This window comes from Coturnix japonica, chromosome 2 (assembly GCF_001577835.2).
Source record: "Coturnix japonica isolate 7356 chromosome 2, Coturnix japonica 2.1, whole genome shotgun sequence".
NCBI classification, from domain to species: Eukaryota; Metazoa; Chordata; class Aves; order Galliformes; family Phasianidae; genus Coturnix; species Coturnix japonica.
Genome location: NC_029517.1, coordinates 28,227,473 through 28,249,980, shown reverse-complemented (window position 1 = coordinate 28,249,980; position 22,508 = coordinate 28,227,473). Strand labels below are relative to the sequence as shown.

Sequence of the window (22,508 nt, the reverse complement as noted above, 5' to 3'; positions counted from 1 at the left end):
CCTCATGTCTTTTGTCTTTCTCACAATTCCCCCCTCCTTTCCTCCTCAGCTTTTGTGTGCTTTCAGAGGGGAGGGCTCCTGGGTTGTCCTTGCCAAGGTGGCAGCACTCTGTCAGGCTGTCAAACTTATCTCCAAAGAGCTGTGAAAAGTGTGTGCTCAAAGACAGGGGAAAACGAAATGCACAGCCTTCAATTGGCTCAAAAAGACATTTGTCATTATCCAACAAGGAGATGTGGAGGGCTAAGGCTATGAAGTCATTACCTTGGTGGTTGTGACACCAGTAATGCTTTCTTTCATGTTATTTTAGGAAGTGTGTTTTTTTCCCTGTGTTAGACATTTTGCTTCCTTTTGTTGACCTCCAATCCACAAAGGTGCTTTAGTTTTAAATGGCGATAGTTGGAGGTAACGGGAGGCCAAACAGGGGTCTGGCCTTGGGCCATTCCTTGTCACTAACCTGCTGTGGAATGCAGTGGAAGGCTCTCCTCTTTTTCCTTTTGTCTTTTCTGAACTATATAGACTTTTAAAAGTGATCTGCACACTGAAGCCTCAGTTTTGCCTGCAGTGGGATCACTGCTGTAGCTCAGGAAGACATGTGATGGAGGTTTCTTTTCCCTTCTACTCACATGAGGACTGCATTTAGCAGTGCCCTGTTCCTGTGAGTGGTTTCCTTCTTCTTAGTAATAGGGAAAGCAGAAATAATCCTACTCTCAGCAGTTTTGGGATTACAGGCAAAAATTGAGTTCCTTGATGTATGACCGTATAGGGATATTAATCTTTTCCCTGATGCCTGTTGTCTGTCATCTCTGTCTTACCAGCACTATCCGTTTGACCCCTCCAGAAGGGTAACTTGTTATTAACGTTGCCTTTGCAGCAGACACTCAGTATGCAGATGACAGCACCAACAATTTTTGCAAAAGGACTTTTTCTGTGCATTACTGGCTATTCAAAAAGATTTTGATATTTTTGGTCACGATGTGGCTTGTGCTTGTTTTAGCACCATGTATGAGGTGGGCTAATTCAGAGCAGGTTCTGATCAATGTAGCGAGGGGCTCTTTGTTGTGCATCACTGAGACAGGGAGCACAGCTTGAGACACAGGGAAGTTTTGGTGTGGTTCCTGCATTCCCTTTGGAGGTGGCAGCTGAATAATTCCAAGTGTTTTGTGGTTTTATAGTCTGGTCAGGTGTTAATGTGGATACTGGTCTTTCTCAAATCTCAGTGAAATATGGCAACACATTCTGAGATGTGTTATCCACAGAGATCAGAGATACTGTAGTCCAGCTCCACTTTAATTGCGATGTGTTCATCTCCAGTTTCTTGTCAAAAAACCCAAGGGATATCCTGTAGAGAACAGGGCCATTTTTTGGCATGGCTATGTGAGATTAGGTGACTTCAGATCTAAATCTGCTTACAGATTCCAAGGAAAAACATAGCAAGGTATAAGTAGGTAATCATCTTTAATCTTCGATAGATGCTGTATCAAAGACTGTTGCTTGTAGGTGAACCTGGTGATAGGATGCTTTTCTTTTCCTGCTTTCTGCCACGTGTGTAATACAAGTATGTATTTTATAGCTAGGACTAATCTCACTGTCTACTACTAGCATTTGTAAACGCCTCACATTGGGAACATCCATCTTCGGTTGTGTGTGAGCTTGTCAAATCTTATCTGCTTGTTCCGAAAGGTGTCTGCCTCAGTTTTTAATGAAAAATAGAGCCCATGTGGTTGAGATGCTGCTAAGAATAAGGCTAGATGTAAATACTGTTTTGCTGCATTAAAAAATATCTGACAGTGAGCTCTCTGAAACGTTCCTATGCCCTTGTACTTCTGAAGTGGGATTTAGAATCCCTCTGGAGAAGTCTTTGTGGCTTTATTTTCTTTTTTTGCCATTTTCATAAATATCTGTGCAACATCCAATAAACCTGTTAGAGAAAACAAGACTGCTGCAATGAGGATCTTGTTACTTGGTATCTCTTGTCCTGCTTTTCCACCTGCTGGAGCAGCTTCCCTGCATTTCAGTGTGCCCTCCTTTACTCTTCTGTTTCCAAGCACCTTCCAGCCTCCAGCTTTGAATTTCACACCTCTTAAAGAGAAATATTTCCCATGTCCATGGATTTGGACGCAGGGATGCTCTATGGGTTCCCTGAGTGGGACAGGCTCCTCTTTGGTACACCTCAGCCTTTGGAATCCTCCGTCTGTTTTCCCCACTGCTCAAGGGCATGCCCTGGCACCTGCATCAACACAAAACAGAGGCAGATGTGATCAGCACTGTCTGATTGTCTTGAGCCAGTTTTGCCAAACTTCACAATGAAAACAAAATGTTCTTGCACTCCATAGCTCCCAGAGAAGACAATTTCCTTGTTATTTGATGTGATTTTGAAGTAGATAGTCTCCATAAGATTTGTTTTGTTACATGTTGCTCAAGGATTCTCCCCTTTGCCTTTGCTCATTGTTTGGCAGCAAGAAAATGGTACGTGGGCTGGCTTTTCAGTGCTCTGTTTGTAGATGCCTTTATTCAGCTTTTCTCTTAATTTCTGTATTACTTTACCCACTGGGATCAGTAAAGTGAGAGTCTATTGGTATCTGGGTTGCTCTGACTCTTCTTTTTGAAAAGCAAGTGTAGAAAGGTTGAAGAAAAGTTCTATTACTGGGAAGTGCTTTGCTAACTAGTGGTGTTTCAGCGTTACAGGTGCTTCACTGATGGCTATAGTAAAATATTTGTACAGATACCCTATCCTGAGAAAGATGTATGTGAAAAATGGAATTTGTTCCCAAAGAAAGAGGCTTCTGAGTATTCCATTTCCTTTGCAGAGCACTGTTCTTTGCAGGAATGGATGGTCTGCCAAGAGTTCCAGGTCACACAGAGCTTTTCATCTCCATTTCCAGCAGTGGATGTTTCCAGCAGCTTGCAGGGTGGCAGCACGTTCTGTGTGTGCTGTTCCCATTTCAGCTAGTTCAATTAGGTCCAAACCGAGGAATTCAAATAACATGGAAATGGCCGATATCAGATTTATTGGCTGCTTTGGCTGGAAGCTGGGTTCTGCCATGCCAATTGCAGAAAACACAGATACCAAGTGCAACAGGAGGGGGTTAGGAAAAGGTTCTGCACTGGAGTGTGGTAGGCATGGAACAGGCTGCCCAGGGCAGTGGACATGGCCCCAAGCTGGCAGTGTTCAAGAAGCATTTGGACAATGTCCTCAGATATATGGTTTGAGTTTTGGGTGGTGCTGTGTGGAGCCAGGAGCTGGACTTGATCCTTATGTGTTCCTTCCAACTTGGGATATTCTATGATTCCAGCTGTCCTCAATGACATAGCTGGCACAACGGGGCTATGTGCAGCGCTAGCACAGGTACCTCTGCTTTCTTCTGCTCCAGCAGTAACTCAGATGGGCATATTCCTACTCATGTGAAGCGTAACCTACACAGGTTAAGGCCCTCCACAAGGAGCTCCATGTTTCATTCCAGTAAGCATATAAATATTTATACCACCCCAGGCCTACTTTCACACTGAAAAAAAAAGGCAGTGCTTGTCTGCTGTTAAATTATATTACTTGGGAGATAAATAGCTTATCTCGGTAGGAAAAAGATAGATGGGAGCGGTGGAAACTTGACCATAATATTGGTCAAAAAAGCTGCCAAGTATAGAGGGCCTTGTTACTGGCTCAGAACACCTGCTGGGAATGGCATAGAGGTTGATAGTGCCGTGATCAGCTATCAGGAGATGTCAGGATTCATTAAAAGCTGTAATAAATGTGGAATGAACATTCCTAGCACCTGTGTAGTGTGGGAGTGAGCAGTGCTTTTGAAAAGGCAGCTGAGCGGTTTGCTCAAGGTCACATATGGATATTGTTGTGCCCCTAAAAATACAAATCCAAAGGAAAGGGTCAAGCAGGCAGCACTGGGGGCTGCAGGCTGAGGGGCAGCAGCACCCAGCTGAGCGTGAGATCCTGTTCTGTTGATATAGTGGGAGCGGTGGCAGCACTGAGCTGCGTGTGGCTTGAGCAGGGTACCCTACTAGTGAGGGTTGTGTAACGGTCTGAACAAGTGCTGGGAGGTTTTGTTCATGGTCCGCGTGGTGACTTGTAGGGCTCAGCTGGGTGCTGCCCTGCTCCTCAGCACATGCTGCTGTCACCTGGGGGCCCTGGTGACCCCATCCTCATCCACCGCTGGATGGAGCACACCGAGAGCAGCCCGGCTGGCTGCCAGGGAGATTAATTATTTCACAGACTGCTCAGGATTCCAAGAAATGGAGCGTGCCTTTGTGTCATTTTAGAATAATATCTGTCGTGAAATCAGAACTTGTGAATAGTGGGAGAATCCACGGCACTTGTCTCTGGGTTTTCCTTTGTGCAGGTTAATTGTTGTTGCTTGTGGTGTCGATTAAAGGCTGAACACAGAATTATGTTGTACGTAAGTGGGATTGTAATGAGGCAATAATTCTTCCCCTCGAGTGAAATTATTTACAACAGAGGAGAGAGAAATGAAAAAATTCTGTGCTCCTCCCCACTATTTTGTGGAAATAATGATTCCTGCTACAATGGGTTGTTTGTTACTCTTCCCTGACAACTGATGAAAAGGGCAAGGACAAAAAGAAGTGCTGTGTGAGAATCTCCCCACTGGGGTGCTGCACACAGTGAATTCGCATACAGTTATTCAAAGGCTCTTTGGGCCTGATGCTGCCTGCGGGATGCTGTAGCAGGAGCGCTGCCCTCTGGTACAGACATTGCTCAGTACAGCAGAGTTTTCTCTCTCACGATACTCTGTGCTCACTTGCTGCCAGGTCTATGGTTGAGCTTGGCCATTTCCATCCGTGTGAAATAGATGTGTAAGCACATGCATGTCCTATTCATGTTGCAGCTCACAGTGTCAGTGAGCACAGGGAAATGAGTGCCAGGGCTCAGTGGGTGCCAGAGAACAGAGACAGAGAAGTGGATGCACGTGTATAAACCTCCCTACTGAACAGTGGTAATGCTGTGCACGCTCCCTGCTCATGCTCTTTCTCTTCTGCTGCTTCTCTCAGCATGGCTTTCTGTACATGTAGGCAGCACCAACCCGTGGCTGTGAGACAGAAGATTGCAGTTATGCTTCAGTATTCTTGCAGTGTGTCTCCTCACTGTTGTCCTTTGAGAGCGTTACAGTGAGCATCTGACATTAAGTGGTGCAGTACCCACGTCTGCCCTTGCACATATTCCACAGATCAACCCTACACGTTGTTTGCTGAGACAAAACTTGTCCAGGGCAGGACTTGGCAGAAATCAAAGAATCGAAATGTTCATCTGACACGCTGTACGCGCAAAGTAAAGCAGGGCAAAGCCGGGGCTCAGACACAACCTGTCCCAGAGCTCGGTTCCGGCGCTATGGCCGAGTTCCTCTCTCCGTGCCACCGCGCTGCCCGAGTTCAAAAGTTGTTGCAAGCGAAGGGAAATTATGCACAAAACATTTTCACAGATACTTTAATCGCATGCCTTCCCCAGCGGCTGCCTTTGTTTAAGTGCGGAAGCGGAGCCCTATAGAACGTACATCAGCCGTAAGCTATCGGCGGAGCTCTGGCCGCATTCAGACTTATCGCTGAGGGTTACCCGGGGCTGGGGCTGGGGCAGGGAACTGCTCGCGGAGCGGCTACTGACCACTGTCTATCTGTCTAGCAGCAAGCGGACGATGGAGGCGGACGCGAGCGGCCACGGGAGGAGGCCGGCCCCGCACTGGTGCTGCGGAAGGTGTGGTCACGCAGCCCGGCCCCCGAGCGGCGCGGGAGGTAAGGCACCGCGGATCGGGGCTGCGCGGGGCCGGCCCGGGCGCTGTGCGAGGCGGCGGCGGCGGCTCCCGGGCGGGGCTGCGGCCCCGGCAGGGCGATGGCCCCCGGGGGGCGCGCGTAGGGGCGGCAGCGCGGAGCCGGGCGCCATGGGGAGCGGCCGGGCGCGGGTGCCCGAGGGGCTGGCTGCGGAGCGACCGCTGCCCACCTTCGACGTGCCGTACTTCAAGTACATCGACGAGGAGGACGAGGAAGACGAGTGGAGCAGCCGCTCGCAGTCCTCCACGGAAGATGATTCCGGGGATTCTCTGCTTTCCGACAGGTACGTGGTGGTGTCGGGGACGCCGGAGAAGATTTTAGAGCATCTCCTGAGCGACCTGCACCTGGAAGCCGCGCAGGACAAAGAAACGGGTAAGAAGCGCGCCCGGCAGCGGGGTCCCGAGAGGCTGGGAGGGGGCGGGGGGAGATGAAGGTGTACCGACTCGAAGCCGGCCGCTTCCCGGCGCCGGAACCGGGAGACCAAAAAGAGAGTGCAGCTACCGGGGCACACGGCCTCGGGGCACAGGCAGCCAGGGGGCAACTTCGTGCGGAGGGGAGAGGGTGCTGTCCCCGGGCCTGCAGCCCCCGTCTCAGCCTGGCACTCGGCTTCAGCCTCCGGGCTGCCGCTCGGTTTGCCACCGCTTCGGCACGTTCTTGAAGTGCGGCTTATAAATTTCCTCCTAACGCTGTAGAGCTGATGCTGTACTTATGTGTCTTCAACCAGACATTGCAATTTGTTTCAGCCCGGAGCAATGATTATATTGATCGGGCTACTTGACATGCAGTTTAATTTTCAGTGGGATCTCCCGGCTCCATGCATGGCTCACTGTCACCGGAGCTCCTGCGGTAGTTCGTTAGGAGCGCCTGCAATTCCCATAGAGCTTAATGAAAGCGGAGGGGATGCTGAAAGCTCCTCAGGTCCCAGATCCCAAAGAGCCGAGTGAGGCATAGGCTGTGCATGGAGCTCGGCGTTCCATCGCTCCCCAACAGGGTTCACGTGCATGCTCCTGGTGCCTGCATATGTCTCTCTCTACAAATGAGATTACTGAGAATAAACACGCTTTAATCCTTTTAAGTGACTGCAAATATAAATAACATCTGTGATTCCCAGAGGAGTGCCAGGATTGGGTTCTTGAAACAACTCATTAGTTTAATGTGGGACAATGGGCATCTTCCTAGCGAAGATGCATGAATGCCCTGAAGAAATATATAGATTGTCTGGTAGTGACATTATGATGGTATTCGTGGTGCTGCTTTTGTCTGCCTAGACATTAATATTTAGTGCAGAGGGAGGCTGTGATTGTTTCGCTTCCGTGGATGGTGTCAGCCTGGTTCTATAGGCAGCGTGGGGAGGGTCCTTAGCTGGCCCTTGAATATTGAATGTTTGATCCAGAATAAGTTTCCCTATTAATGTTTATTGCCCACAGACTGAGGGACATCAGCGACCCGCCCTTACAGACTGCCTCAGCTATTTTTTATGAGCTCATAATCTTACTGGAAAACAGCAAGACCTTCAGTAGCGTTTTGCATTGTATTTCAGTGCTTTTAAATACAAAGAACTCCTTACACAAAGCATTAGGCGCTGAATACATCTTCACGTGTATTACCTTTTTTTCCCTCTTTTTGCTCTCTTCCTCTTGTCAGCAGGAGGCAGTTTGTAAGCCTGTTCTTTTTGTTACAGAGAGGAGCTGGTAAACTGCCCTCAAAACCAGTGCTATAAGCCACTGCTTGACTAGTTTTTAGCAGATGGCAAAGTATTTAAAGGTAGATTGGATTCTCGTTACCTTATCTTGCCTTACCACGTCTCCTCTGAGAAAGAAACAATGTGTTCTGCTTTGTGGCCCAGGCTCACTGGGTCCTGAGGTTCAAAGTAGCTGTGGTTGCAGTTTTTTGCCAGCTCAGAGGCATAGTAAACCTTGCACTCCACTTTATTCTGTGTATCATCTCATGCTGTTTCTGTCTGACTTTATCAATCTGGCAACACAGAACTTCTTCAAAATAAAACAATTCTGGAGTTACGTTTCCCAGTGTTTGTGTGACAGATGCCCTTGTATTGCTTTTGTTCAGTCTGTTTTGCAGGCTGAGTATTTATAGAGGTATAGGATATCAGCTGTGCAGTGTGCGTCTTTCTATGTGTACCTAAAGGCATCCTTCTGCTGTTAGTCTGCTTGCATTTCCTGTTCTTTGTGGGCGATTCTTGTAGCTCATTCTAGCCCATCACAGAGGACGGTGGAGTTGCAGGGCCCTGCAGGTTTGTGTCTTTGCAGATGTAGATTAGTGGAACAGAAAAGGACGATGATGTACCCAGCTGCTGCTGCTCCTGCTGCTGATTTTCCAGTTCCAGGATGACTTCCCCAGCTTCCTGTTTTCCCTGCAGCCCCCACCTGGTTTGCTTATTTGAAACACATAGAATTTTGGGAAGGGTTGTTGTTAAACATCCTCGTGCACAGGGGCTGCTGTTCTGTTTGACCCTTTGCGTGGATTCACAGAAAGGGACATTTTGATGTTTTCATTCTTGCCTTTTCTATAACAAACCATAACTGCAGCCCTGAGTTTTGCAATACTCTTCAAGCTGTTTATAATAACTGTTTAATGACAGGAGTTTTTGGTAATGACTTTATTAGTAATACACGTGATTTCTTGTGGCAGCATAATAAATGGGGACTTGCCACTAACAATCCTACAGCCTTCCATCTCAAAAGGGAGTTTTCTTATTGGGTTGCTGTGGCCTGTCATGTACCACCTCCCAAGAAAACCATTCCTTTCATTTCCTGCTGTGAGGTGGTTGGAAACTCTTCCATTTCTATAACTATCAACTTTTTTTGAATAATCTCTATGATTGTTGGAGTCACTGGGGTGCCTGCTGCTTGCACAGTTTAAGAATTGAACAGTGAGGCCCCTGAAATAAGTCAATAACCAGGCAGAAAATGCTAGGCATGCCCCCTGGCTAATCCTCATTGAAGATCAGGATTTGAATGAGTAATCTCCAAGAGGCCAAATCTTAGCATCTGAGGATCTCAAAAGCCATCTCATTGACTACAGTATTTCTTTCAGAAGTGTTTTTCTCTTCTGCAAAAGCTTTTCTAACCTGGACTTGAGCAACATTTCCTTTCTTGGATGTTATTTTTGGGCTGGTATCCTCTGTCTGGTTGCTGTTTGAGCATACCTTTTGCCTTGCAGTGACAGCATTCAGTGCTTGACCACCTCTGGAATAACACAATGGTCATAGCACCCATAGGCTGCCACAGAAATTAGGATGGTGGATTGTCCTCGTGGGTCCCTTCCAACTTAGAACTTGGCTTTGGTGTGAGCTGTTGGCACCCACTGAGAAGCTGTGTGTGACCTGTGAGAAGAGAGCAGTGCTGTTCTGTGTGGGCAGATGCAGTCAGAGAGCTGTTGAATGGATATACCTTTGTCTCTCCCAGGCACTGTATTTTGTTTAATTATCTAAGGGAAAAAAAAAAATCTGATTGCTTTTGTTGTAAAGAATGCTTAGGACTCTTGCACACTTGTTCCTGATGAGTAAAACGTCTTAAAAACATGCTGTGGTGATGGCTGCAAAGTCAACATGATTATGTCTGATTCATAGAGACTGATGTCAAAGGGAGCAAATATTTACCTAACACTTTGTGATCCTATTTTCCAGCTTTTAGGATGGAGAGAGTAAATACCCTCTAGTCCCACCTTCTACTGTTCGTCCATACTGAAATGCTTTCTGTTGTCATTCTGACCAACACTGTAAACTCTTTCCCAAAGTCCTGGGAAAATTTGGTGGTCTGAGTAGACTGGGTGCATGTTACTGCCATGCCCTGTGCAAAGGAATAAGGCTTTAGCAGAGCTAGCATGCTTGGAGCAACGCTAATGTGACAACAGCAGAAAAGCTAAAACAATCATTTGTCTCAGTGCTCAGTGTGCAGGAACATGGGGAGCTTTTTGCACAGGTCTGTTTCTTCATGCACAATGAGTCTAAGCTTTCTCATATTGAAGTGTCAGTAGAAGTAGGTTTAGAATAAATCAATAAAATGAATAGTTACAAATCACTGGGATCAGATGTTACTCCCCAAAGACTTCTAAAGGAACTGAGATATGAAATTGCTGTACTCCTAACGGTGCTGTATAATCTATCATATAAATCAGCTTCCGTGGTAGAGGAAGGTGGAAAATGTGATGCCAATTAAAAGAAATGGTTCTATTTGGGGAGTGTCTAGGCAGTAAGACTGTCATTTTACTGACGCATTATTCCAACGTAAACTGGCACTGTGGTTGAAGGCAGCTGCTCAGCCTCCCCCAGCCCATTACTGTGGTTGCACTGGTCCTGCTGTGCTGGTCCAGACTGCTGTGTCATTCTGTGCTCGCTCTGAGCAGGGAGCTGGTCTTGCTTGGCACTGGCCCAAGAAATACTAAATTGTTGTTGGTGTTAAGACTGATCAGTTTACTGAAGCACAAACTTTGCCCCTGTCCCAGGGGAGATGGTAGCACAGAGTGGGAAATGGGGGGGACAGCAGAACAGAGGACAGAGGGATCAGTCTCTCTTGCTCACAGGAACTGGGATAGCATGCAAAACTGCATCCTCAAATTGTAACTTAGTGCTGGGAGATTTATAACGCTACAGTAAAAGCAGGAGGAAGAAAGGCATGCAGGTCTATAGTGCCAAGAGAAAGGAAAATTGTAGTAAATTGTCAACAGTCAATGTGGAGAGAAGCTGCCAGGGAAGACTAGGATGCTGCTGAGTGTGGGTGGAGACAGAGGTAACAGAATGTGCTGATAATACTGTTTGAGGATTTCATGATAGGTGAAGCCATAGCTTCATCTCCTGTGGCCATGCAGCGTTATGCTCCTGCACACTCTGTTATCTCTGCCTCTGAGCATCCATCTGAGCAGTCACGTCCTGCCATCCTACTGACAAGCCTTGCTGGGGTGTCTGTGCAAGGTAGGTCAGATCAAGAAGTTGGTCCAACACAAAAATAGCCTCATGAAAGGAATAAAAGTTGGACAATGTGGGACTGGGAATATGAGCTGGAAGCAGGCCCCCCTCAAGCCAACCCTATGGCTGAAGAAAGATAAAAGGAGCAAAAATCTGCATGACTGGGTGATGAAATTGCAGATGAGATCCAAGTCTGATAAATGCAAAGTAATGAATTCTCTAACATGGAGAAAAATGAATCCTTGTTATACATATTCAGTGGAAATGCTGAATTAGCAAATATCATGCAGAAATTAGGTCTTTGGAGACAGTGTAAATAGTTCTTGGAAAATTTTGTTCGGCATTTGTTCAGCATTGATTAAAAAGGAAAATGGTATTTGGGACAATTAGGAAAGAAGATGAGCAAGAACAATGGTTACACCATTGTATAACTGTGTAATGTAGATGTATACTATGGTTCCTTCTCCATGGCTTAGAAAGCTTATAAATGAACTAGAAAAAGCACGTAAAAGGCAATGAAGTTGATTACAGGTATATAGATTAAATAGATCTGAGACTAAATAGTCCAGGGCTGTTGAGCATAGGAAAGCAATATCTGTAAAGAAAGGATATGGTGCAGTCTGTAAGGCCATGAATTATCTGGGGAAGGTGAATATGGAAAGATTATTCATTGTTTCTTATATGTATGCAGTGCTTTGTAATATGGTGACATTATTGGTTTTAGAACTAGAAAATATGTTATATATATTGCATATATGTTATATGCAATGCACAGCTAAACAGCGAGACTCAATGTTGTGAGCATTTTGTGGAAACCAAAGTTTGGAAGGGTTTAAAGAGAAACTGGCTGTAATCCTGGCAAAAAATTCCATCACTACAGTCATGTGCTGTATATATAGCACGTGCTCTATATGTGCGCTCCCTCTCTCTCTCTATATATATACATATATATGTGCTGTACATATAGCATTGTGCTATATGGCTTTGCCAGTGTTCCCATGGTGCCTAGAGCAGGGACAAGGAGAGTGGGAGCCTGGGGTTAGGTTGAGACCAGGCACTGGTTTCTAATGGGATGGCAAGATCCTCCATTGGTCTTCCTGTTCAGTGCCACGTAGCCCTTCTCCCCTGATATACTCAGTTTGACCTTGTGCCGAGTAGATCTAACTATCTTAGTAGGAAACTGTATTTTTCCTTTGCTGGGATTATTTTCTGTCACATTAGTGAGCTGAATCAGCCTGCAGAAGGAGTGCCACGTCTGGGATTCACTACACACAGCATGTCACACGCTGTGGTGCCTAAGCTAATAGGAAATGCCAGCAAGCGGAATGTGTCTGTGATGCTGTCTCCTGGCAGGGGCTCAGACAGTTATTTCTGGGAAATGAGGATGCAGAGCCTGAGAAGGTTTTTGGGGTGTTATTGCACTCATGCACTAGTCTAGGGCAATTTCTTGGAAAGGCAGAGAATGACAAATGCTGCTCCTGGATGCCGCACCAATGAACCCAGTAACTGGCGAGCTCTGCAAGCCCACTCCCTGCTCATGCAGGAACATGTTCTGTCCATGATGCTGTGTTCCCATGAAACCAGTGTTCACGCTGCAGGTTTCCTGAAGTCATCACAGGAACCACGAACATCCTGTTGTCATAGTGCTCAGGACTCTCTCCAGAGGTACTGGTGGTATTTTTTCTGTTCATCGCCTCAAACACTTCTCATGAGGCAAGTTCATCCCATGAGATGAACCAATAGGACCATGGTTTCAGTGTGTCTAGGAGCAAGTTATGGAAAGTTATGGAGCAAATCATCTTGGGTGAGATCACACAGCATGTGTATGGCATCCAGGGTATCAGGCCCAGCCAGCATGGGTTCATGAAGGGCAGATTGTGCTTGACCAACCTAATCTCCTTCTACAATTGGGTGACCAGACTGGTAGATGAGGGAAAGGCTGTTGATGTAGGCTACCTAGACTTCAACAAATCCTTTGACATGGACTCTCACAGTATTCTGGGGAAACTGGCTGTACATAGCCTAGACAGGTATACCTTTCTTTGGGTAAGGAACTGGCTAAAGAGCCATGCCCAGCGGGTAGTGGCTAATGGAGCTAAGTCCAGCTTGCGACCTGTTACAAGGGGTGTCCCCCAGGGGTCAGTACTGGGGCCTGTCTTGTTTAATATCTTTATTGATGACCTAGATGAGGGGATTGAACATACCCTCAGTAAGTTTGCAGATGACACCAAGCTAAGAGGGCATGTTGATCTGCGTGAGGATAGGGAGGCCCTTCAGAGGGATCTAGATAAGCTGAATTGCTGGGCTGAGGTGAATGGGATGAGGTCCAACAAGGCTAAGTCCCAGGTCCTGCACTTTGGCCACAATAACCCCATGCAGCGCTATAGGCTTTGGGCTGAGTGGCTTGATGACTGTGAAGAGGAAAGGGACCTTGGGGTGTTGGTTGATGCTCAGCTGAACATGAGCCAACAGTGTGCCCAGGTGGCCAAGAAGGCCAACGGCATCCTGGCCTGCATTAGAAATAGTGTGGCCAGTAGGAGCAGAGAGGTAATTATCCCCCTGTACTCAGCACTGGTGAGGCTGCACTTTGAATACTGTGTTCAGTTTCGCTACAAGAAAGACACTGAGGCCCTGGAACATGTCCAGAGAAGGGTAACAAAACCAGTGAGGGGAGTCAGTAGTAAGATTATCAAAGCCAAGAAAGTCAGTGTTGGTGTGGGTATAACGCAGAGACATATCCAGATACTAAAATGAGTCTGAACTGTGCTCATATTGGCTTCCTGTCAGCCTGGACTCCATTTCCATACAGCAGTGGATTTAGACACTGAAATGTGAAATATATGAAGAAAGGAGACAGCCCTGCTGTGAAGGTGACACAACTTTCTGGATACTCTCAGCCTTACATATGGCCTCGTATACACATGGTGCACTTCATCACATCTTTTCTCAGCATTTACTCATCCTCACACTTAGTGTTGTCCTCCTTTCCTTCCTTCTTCAGGCTTTTCACTATTAAACCTTGATCTGCAGCCTCTTGCTGCTGCAGGCTGCTGAAAAAAAACTGGATGCTTGTCTGCAATACTCCCTTTTTTTCACTTGTCTTCCACAGCATTGCAGTTCATCACCTGCTGCCCTTGTTAACGACTCCTGTCACACTGTTAGCGCTCTGCAGTGGCTAAGGAGTGAACTCATTTGCAGAACAGAGCAAAGCACTCCTTCCCAAAAGCTGGCTCTCTGTTATGTTGTGAATCGTGGGTATGGTTCTCTGAACAATTTCTAGGGAAAGAAGTTTGCACAGTGGGAGAGTTTTCATGTGGGAATGCTGAAAACGTCAAACTGACTTGAAATACTTGCTGCATCGAGTCCAAGAACACAGATCATGCACTGTCTTCAGAGCCTGAATTGCAGTGTTTCCAGTGCTCAGTGTTGCTACAACACAATGATTTTTTTGTGAGATTCACAATTGCTGAAGAATATAAAGAACGTGTTCATTCCTCACCCACAGGATGGGAGCTGGAGCCACTGCAGACTGAGGACCTGTGCTTTGAGGTTCTGGATGAAAAATCTGAAGGAAATCTGTTCTTCAAAGCTGCTTTCTTCCCCCTGTGAACTAAATTTACTCTCCTGCTATTAATTCCTCCTTCCCCCACAATACTCCTTTGCACGCCCTCTTCTCAGACAGTTTCATGGTGTTACAGAAGTAGCAGCCTCAGTTTTTTAATAAGCAGGGGCTGGGCTGGTTTTGACTGCAACCAAATTATGCCTGTAGTTACCTTCCTAAGCTACCTGTTATGCTCTCTGTTACTAACATTTGCAGCATGCTTTGGATTATCACATACAGTGGAGCTTGGCTGTGCCTCTGGATGCTGCTTTCTTTACCGTGTCTGGCTTTAAGAAAGGGGAAGAGCAGCTGTGGCAACAGCAACTCACAGCCACATTTGCACTTTGCTGGCTGCGGTTGGCTGGGATTCTGTTGTGGTTAATGTCGTCTTGCTGGGTTGCTTGCTGACTGACTTGCTTTTCAGTAGGCAAGTCAGAAGCTCAGCTATTGAATACAGGAATAGATGGTTGTAGTGGGAATAATTTTGCAAGGGCTCAGATGCCTGTCTAAAAAGTGAACATTCAACTGGAATGCTCTTTGATGTGATTTATGATCCAAAAACTTTACAAGCTTGCAGATTAAAGCTGATGCACAAACAGGCTTTAAATTGCTACATTTTCTTTCAGAAGAGGAGGCTAGATCCAGTTGAGTATCTCTTGGGTTATGTAGCACCTATTGGGAGGGTCTGTGTGGTTGGCATTGGAGGCAATCCTTCATGTTTTTTTTAAGTTAGTTTTAAGTGTTTCACAGATTGAAATAGGAATAGAATTACATCGCTGACAGCCAAAGGTTTCTTATGGCATGTCAGTAGCCCTCATGGACTACAGCTGCTGCTGGCAGAAAGCTTTTTGGAGTAGCATCAGTTACCGCAATGAAGTAAATTGCTTGTCCCATCTCACAGACAAGATGAAAAATACCTTTGTGAATGGTTGCTGTGGCAGCAGTTCACACAGTGTCTCCAGAACTGCACTGAGATCAGGAGATGACCTTGTCTCAACTCAGAAACAGTGCGGGACCTTCCCCAAACCCAATCAGTGCTCTGCCTCTGGAGTGAAAATGTGCTGCCTTGTTTTCAAGGGCGCTGAGGACAGAGACACTGGAGGGTGACAGGATGGGGGAAATGGATCAATGTAAATAAAGTGGCAGCTCTGATGGATCTCATTTTGATGGAAGCTAATAGTATAAAGTTTACACTTTCTCGTGACAGCACTTAGGATGAATTGTGACTTCATTCCTTTGCTTGAACTTGAGTTTTGATGCAGATACAAATTGGCAGAAATTAGAGGTGTAATTATAGAGAAATCATGTCGTCTGACCCAGGATGGCTGGAGGCCATTACACCTCAACTTCTAATCGCTTTTTCAGTTTCTTTCCTTCTATCTGTTCCCTGCATCCTTCTGTGTCATTTTCCCTCCTCCTCCTCCTGCTCCACTGTGATCCAACAGCCTGCTTTCCCATAACCTCTACCCACTCCTTAGGATTTAGAGCGATGTGACCGATCTGTAGGAAATGCTGTGGCTACAAACAGAAATGCAGATATTGTTTTTTCTCTTTCCCAGCCATGACATCAGAGCCCCAGCATCAATACAATAATGAGGCCTCTGTTGGATTTGTTTCCCATCCCAATGCAAGCCTTGTCTGTGGGATTTTGTTTGTTGTTGTGGTTGGTACAGCATACGGGATGCACAGCCACAAGCTGGAAGCAGCAAGCAAACAAAGAACAGCAAAAACAACAACAGCAAAAAGCAGTGAGCATGCAGTGATGTTTTGCATATCCCAAAGCATGGAAACCCCCACTTATGGTAAATAAAAATATTTAGCCTCTCAGGATAACCACAGCTTCTCCTTGTGCTCCTCCATCTCTTTGCCATTCTGCTGTGTGCTGCAGGCTCCTATCTGCCTTCCCTGCCCTCTTCCCACATGAAGCTTGAGGTAGGCAGAAGCCCCAAAGCATCCATGTGCAGTTGTTGGGATGTGGGCCAATGGTCCTGAGAGGGTTAAGGAGAAAAAGATACTTTGCATGAAGACTCACCAGGTGTTCCTGAAACCTTCAGTGCTCTCCCAAATGCTTCTTCTGTTGCAAAGCTGCAATAAGGCATTATCCTGAGATCAGTGTGGTGTCACTGGTTGAAACCAAATTTTCTTTCAGTCTTCAGTCTAGTGACCCATCTCCCTAGGCAAAACTTTTGGCACATCTTATGAGTTGCTTCTGGAGCTTATGCAAATATTTCAAACAGTTTTATGTTGTTTTTTTTTCTTTGATGTGTGCATGCAGATTCTGCTGGTGTTAATGAGTCTGATCTTCGTATTCAGTTGAGGGTTTTGACATGCGGATGGGCCATAGGGCATTTGGTTTAACATCTCAGTTTAAAGGACTCAAATCTGTTCAGGGAATCCAGGTTAGTAAGATGCAATTTGGGAAGTTAGAACTATATACTTGATTACAAAGAGCAATAAATATTTAATAACAGTTTTCTAAAAGCTTTGAAAGACATGAAAATGCCATCAACTTTGCAGGAAACTGCTGTATTGGGTTTTCTTGACAAATGGTGAGAATTCAGTTCCTCCTAGAAAATACTGTTGTTTAAGTATGGGGTGAGGGAGCTGTTGCCTGAAGTCCTGTTATTTGTAGCATTAGTGGGAGAGCCTATTTCTCTTCCAAAGCTTTGTGCCTTAAGAGAGTGCTGGTCATCTATCAGGGCAGAAGGGCTGAGGAGGGCCTTCATTAGGCCGTGTACAAGCTCAATTGATGTCAATGTTTGTCAACATATGGCTCTGTGGATTTCTAGTATCTGTGAAAGGAGTTAGTATGAAGCAAGCCCATTTGTTTGCTGTAGCGATGCTTCAGGTTATCAAAATAAAGCAGAACTTTATAAAGTTATTTCATCTAGGACTAACATTTTCAGAGGTGGAGAGGCAATTGGAGTACCTACAGTTACAGATCAACAGATTGTCTGCGTCTGAAAGTGAAGAACATTTTGTGATTGTTCAGCCAGCACCACGGTAGTGAAATGAGAGTCTGGAAATCTCCCAATGTATTTATCTGACAGCAGAGGATGTCAGTCTATGCTTTCAGACCTCAAACAACAAAAACCGGAAAATTCTCTTATTTTAAGAGAAATATGAAAGATGTCTTATGTATTTCTCTTAAAATAATCAGGTGGCTTTGGTGGTTTTGGGGTATTTTCATTTCTAATGGAAAGTAAATGCCCCACTTCCCCTGCTAATCTGTGAATGCAGAGACTCACAGCTTTCGGCGTGTCTATTCATGATTTATTTACTTTTTAAAATTCAGACATAGGCATGTGTGCGATGATTTATCCCTGCATGTAATTGGATACAGTGATTAAATGAGCTTGCGTATTGTACTTCATTGTCCTTTTGGGATGTAGGCTGCCGTGTCTTTGAAACAGCCGCTCCTAGTAGAATTGATTCTGACTCCTGTATATTTGCTGTAGTTGCTGATGTGCTTCTAAAAGCAGATTTGGAAAACTGCTGTTAAATATATGCTCTTATATAGGAGCTACTTAACTAGAGTTATATGTAATCCTCAGTGCCTTCCTTTAAGATGCCTTGCTACCTTCTCCTACAGGGACTCTTCTGTACTGTGTCCAGTTCAGGGGTCCCCAGTACAAAAAAGACAGGGATCTCTTGGAAAGAATCCAGTGGAGGGTCACAAAGATGGTGGGAGCATCTCCCCAATGAAGAAAGGCTAAGTGAACTGGGACTGTTCAGCCTTGAGAAAAGAAGACTGAGAGGAACCTGATCCAGGTCTATAAATATCTGAGGTGTGGGGGTCAAGGTCGGGAGGCCAGACTCTTTTCAGCAGTGTGTGGAGACAGGACAAGGGGAAACGGCCAGAAACTGGAGCATAGAAAGTTCTGCATGAATGTGCACAAGAACTTCTTTACAGTGAGGGTGATGGAGCACTGAAACAGGCTGCCCAGGGGAGGTTTGGAGATATTCAAGACCTGCCTGGACGCCTACCTGCGTGACGTGGTGTAGGGAACCTGCTTTGGCAGGGGGTTTGGACTCAATGATCTCTCGAGGTCCCTTCCAACCCCTACAATTCTGTGATTCTTAAACACACACACACTGGTATTTAAGTTGAAAGAAGCTATAGGCTACCAGCCTGTGCCTGTCTGTGTGTTAGTGAATATAGATGGAGGCAGTCATCATGTAATTGCTGATTTTCTCTAGAACAGTTAGGAATGATTCGAGGAAAAATTACAAGATTTTTATAATTGGCCTCAATGAGCAACTGAATAACCAAAGCAGTTTAATGAACAGAAAGAAATGCAGAAAGACACTGTAAGTTGTCATTTTCTGTATATATGGGCATTCAGCAGCCACAGAGCCCTTGGCTGGTGCTGTGCAAGCACAGAGAGGCAGTACTCTACATTGGGTTTGCTATCTAGCTTGATAAATGTGATGGTTTTAGCTGACTGGCAGGAGGCCAAATGCTTTGGTGTCCCATGCATGATACTTTAGATCAATGAGCTGTAGGAATGGGAGATGGCACTGAGTGCTAATCACTGCCAGGTGTGTGTTGGTGAAACATGGTCCCTGAGCCCAGGAAGGCATGATTTGCATCTAAGCCAAGGAGATTCCTTTGTGCCCTATGGGAATCCTTAGAGCAGCTGGCAGGGTGGATGAGGCAGGGCGCTGACTAGAAGATTTCTACAGGGTACAGAGTGTATCTCTTGTGTTAGATGTTTCACAGGTTGTGTGTGGAAGTTACAGGGCTGAGTTAAGACTTGTATAGTACAGCTCTTTTCTTACTTTTCCATGCGCAAAGTTGTATTTATCCCAGAATTGTTTTCTTAGTGGAGTTTTTGTAATCAAATAATGAAGTAGCACAAAAGAAAATTCTGAAATAATGACATAATTGAGTAGTTACCTTTAGAAAATGACCCTACTGGGCTTTCATCCAGTAATTGCTTAATATCCCAGATTTATTTAACTGAAATAAGCAAAGCCATCAAATGAAATCCCCAAGTAATTATGGTACAGCTGAGTCAAGGACCTAATGCTGAACTCCCCAATGTGAGAAATGATTTGAAATTTATGGAAATAAAGATGTTCTTTTTCAAAAGTGCAACACTCAATGACCATGTATGCCAGCAGCCAGAGGTCACTGCTCAGCAGCACCTTTCTGCTGCTGGGTATAAAACAACCTTGAAGGTATTATGATGCTCACAAGCAGTTGAATGACGGATAACATTTGTTTGTCTTTTGTCTTCGCCCTGTATGATCTTTAAGGAGTGCTGGCAGGAACCTTTTCTTTCTCTTTCATTCTGCTGTCAGGACAAGGTTGTACTGACAAAACCTTTGGTTTGAAGTTGTTAGATATTCTTGAAAAACATGCTGCCTTGTATTGTAGTTGGCAGTGATCAAAGGAGAAAATCTGTCTTTAATTACATGTTAACCAGTCACTGGAATGATTTGGGTGTCTCAGCATAGCAAGTGCAATTTCAGGTTCATAACTTAGGCACGTATATATAATGTATGTAAGTCTATAATTAATGCAACGCGTTTAACCACCACTACCATGACACGTATGGGGTTTTTTTGGGGCCCATTTGCCATGTGAGAAGACAAACCACAGCCGCTCTGTGGATGCTCTGATGCTTGTCTCTGGGATTTTATCTCATGGGGATGTGCTGGGGAGGGTGAGGAAGGCAGGCAGCAGAAACGTGAGCTGTTTCCAGCACATGCTCCAGTGCCACATGTTGTGGAGCTCACTGCTTAGCATATTTATGATAATTCGGGTCCCAGGGGCAAACAAGATTCTTCTTATATCTCCTTCCCCGGGCTGAAGCACAAAGAAATTTCCCGTTGCTTCTTTGTAGGGGAAAAATAATGGATCAAAGTTTCTTGCTAAACACTTTTCAAAATACACAGAGCAGATCTGTACATTTCTGTCCCTCCGGGGACCTAGTGCTCCAGTTGGTATGGAAAGCAGCTAGCAGTGGATGTGAGGATAATGCTGCACACCAAATTCAGGGCATTGCACCGACCTGCAGAGCTTGTGATGTGGCATTTGTGTGTGTCATTTGGCTTGTCCTTTATCCATAGGATGCTCAAGAGTGGAGCACACTGTGGTTTCTATACTGCTTGTCACTGCAATCCACTGGACTGGGTGTTGTCCAAATGCTGTGTACCTTTGAGCCTGTCCTTAGGCACTCCTTCAAAAATTTGGGTGGCTGTAACTTTAACATATATGCATAATATAATCGTAATGAAGATATTGGTCATGAAGAGTTTTGAAATTATTCCTTTTTTAGTAGCTTTTGTATGGAGGTCAGCAACAGAAAATCTGGATTCCTGTTCTTAGAAATGTGTCTGCAGTTTAAGTCCTCTTAAAGTATCTCAGGTTGGAGATCAAAAGTAAAGAATCGGCAAGAAGGGATGACAATGTTTGTGTATTTATATAGAATATCAGATCTGAAGGTTACTGTTCCCCAGGAGAACGTTTTTCAGCTCTGCAAAGAGAAGGACATGTTGAGCTTGAAACCTGGTTCTTTGTAAGTGCAATGAGTGTCGGGCAGCATGGATGAAAGGAGTGAATATTAAGTATGTTTTACTTTCTATGAACTTTCTGAAAGTCAGATGTCTCATCTAACTTTAGTGTTCCCTTTAAACTCAAGTGTATACTGAACTACTGGACCTGGGAGAAGGCATGGGAGCCTTACTGCACCCATTGGGTATGATGGGGCCTGTGGGGGCAGGTGGTGCAGTCCCTTCACTGCATTGTTGGTGCGTGCTGCCTGGGAAGGGCAGTGCTGCCTGCAGGCAGTGGCAGCTCTCAGTGTCACCTGGACAAGGTGGCATTGAGGATCTGCACTGGAGGGTACTGCATCCCTTTGGGGTGGAGGTGGGGTTGATGGCAGGGATACAAAGAAGTCCAGGTGAAAGAAGAGAAAAAGAAGAAAATTTCCCTGTGTTTGCTTGTCTGACTTTTGGGATTGGGGTGACGGGCTGTATGCTGGCTGGAGGTGAAGCACAAGTGAGGGCTGTGCAGGCACGCTGTGCTGTTACTGCTGCATGCCTATCTCCTCTGCCCCACAGGCAGCTGGCTGCAGGCAGAGGGATGAAAGAGAACCATTAAATCTTTTATCTTCCATCATGCTGCTGCAGGCACTTCTGGCCTGGCTGGCTTATTATAAACAATCAATGGAAGGAGAAGATGGTGTTGCTTTTTTTTTCCCCCTGAAGTACTTTGGGAGATTCCTGATGCGAACAAGGACTAGCTGCTTTCTGTAGCTAAGCTACCCTGAGTACCTCGCACATACCTTTAAATATCTCAAGTTTCTGCCATCTGAAGGTTCACTGCATGGAAAGCTTGGGTGTTTTACTTGCAGTAGTCAAGGGCTTTTCTAACAAAAAGCAGCAGTATCTTAGGGTGACAGCTATGGGTGCTGTTTCTAACACTTTAAAATACATAAGGCAGAGTAGATTTGTCCAATAACTTCAAGTAATCCAGACCATTATAGCTGCACATTAAGCAGTGATCCATCCTACCTGGGGGAAAAAAGAGAAAAAAGAAAAAGAGACAAAAAAAAAAAAACCAAAAAAACCAGCTTCAGATGTCTATGTGAAAAAAATTAGTGCCTCATTAAAGCTAGACAAGTCTGACATTTGCTCTCTGCCTGTGGTTTCAGGGCTTTTTGTCCTTCTAACAAAATATGAAGCTGCTCCAATATGTGTGATGGCAGCAACTGGAATGCAACTTTAAGGAGATCTTTGACCTTACCAGACAGAATGTGTTTGATTCATTCTGCAGATGTTAAAACACTGCTGGAATTCACTGGGAGATGACCTTAGAAATTATTCCTACTTCTGATTTTTGTGCTCTAATAAAAATTCTGGTTGTACAGGTTAAATATCTTGCCCTTCTATATTTTCTTTTCTTAACCTAATGCCAGAAATAAATGTCTTGCTCTTTATTCCTTTGTGCATTGATTTCTCGGTGCTTCAGTGGCTAGATGACATAACTACTATAATTGTTTTAATACATTAGCAGCAAATTATATATTGATGTTCCTTTTTCCATTGACCTTTCCTCTTCGGCATAATCTTTTGGCTTCGTATTGTGTATTGTATGCCATGGTGGCATAGCATTTCCAGAGTGTCTTATTTTGGATTAAGGGCTAATTCTGTGAGGTTCTGAGTTTCAGTACCATCTGCTGAATG

At 45.2% G+C, this 22,508-nt stretch overlaps 1 protein-coding gene across 6 annotated transcripts in view; it reads left to right on the top strand.

The window, feature by feature from the left end:
- RAPGEF5 (Rap guanine nucleotide exchange factor 5) overlaps positions 1-22,508 on the top strand; it is a 142,728-nt gene that overhangs the window by 78,678 nt on the left and 41,542 nt on the right. For 3 of the 6 annotated variants that reach the window (XM_015853736.1, XM_015853738.2, XM_015853741.2), the window contains 2 exons: positions 5,642-5,751; positions 6,071-6,159. In XM_015853736.1, the coding sequence (XP_015709222.1) occupies positions 5,642-5,751; positions 6,071-6,159 (199 nt within the window). The remainder of the gene's footprint in view (positions 1-5,641; positions 5,752-6,070; positions 6,160-22,508) is intronic. The other 3 variants (XM_015853739.2, XM_015853742.2, XM_015853737.2) reach the window with 1 other exon arrangement.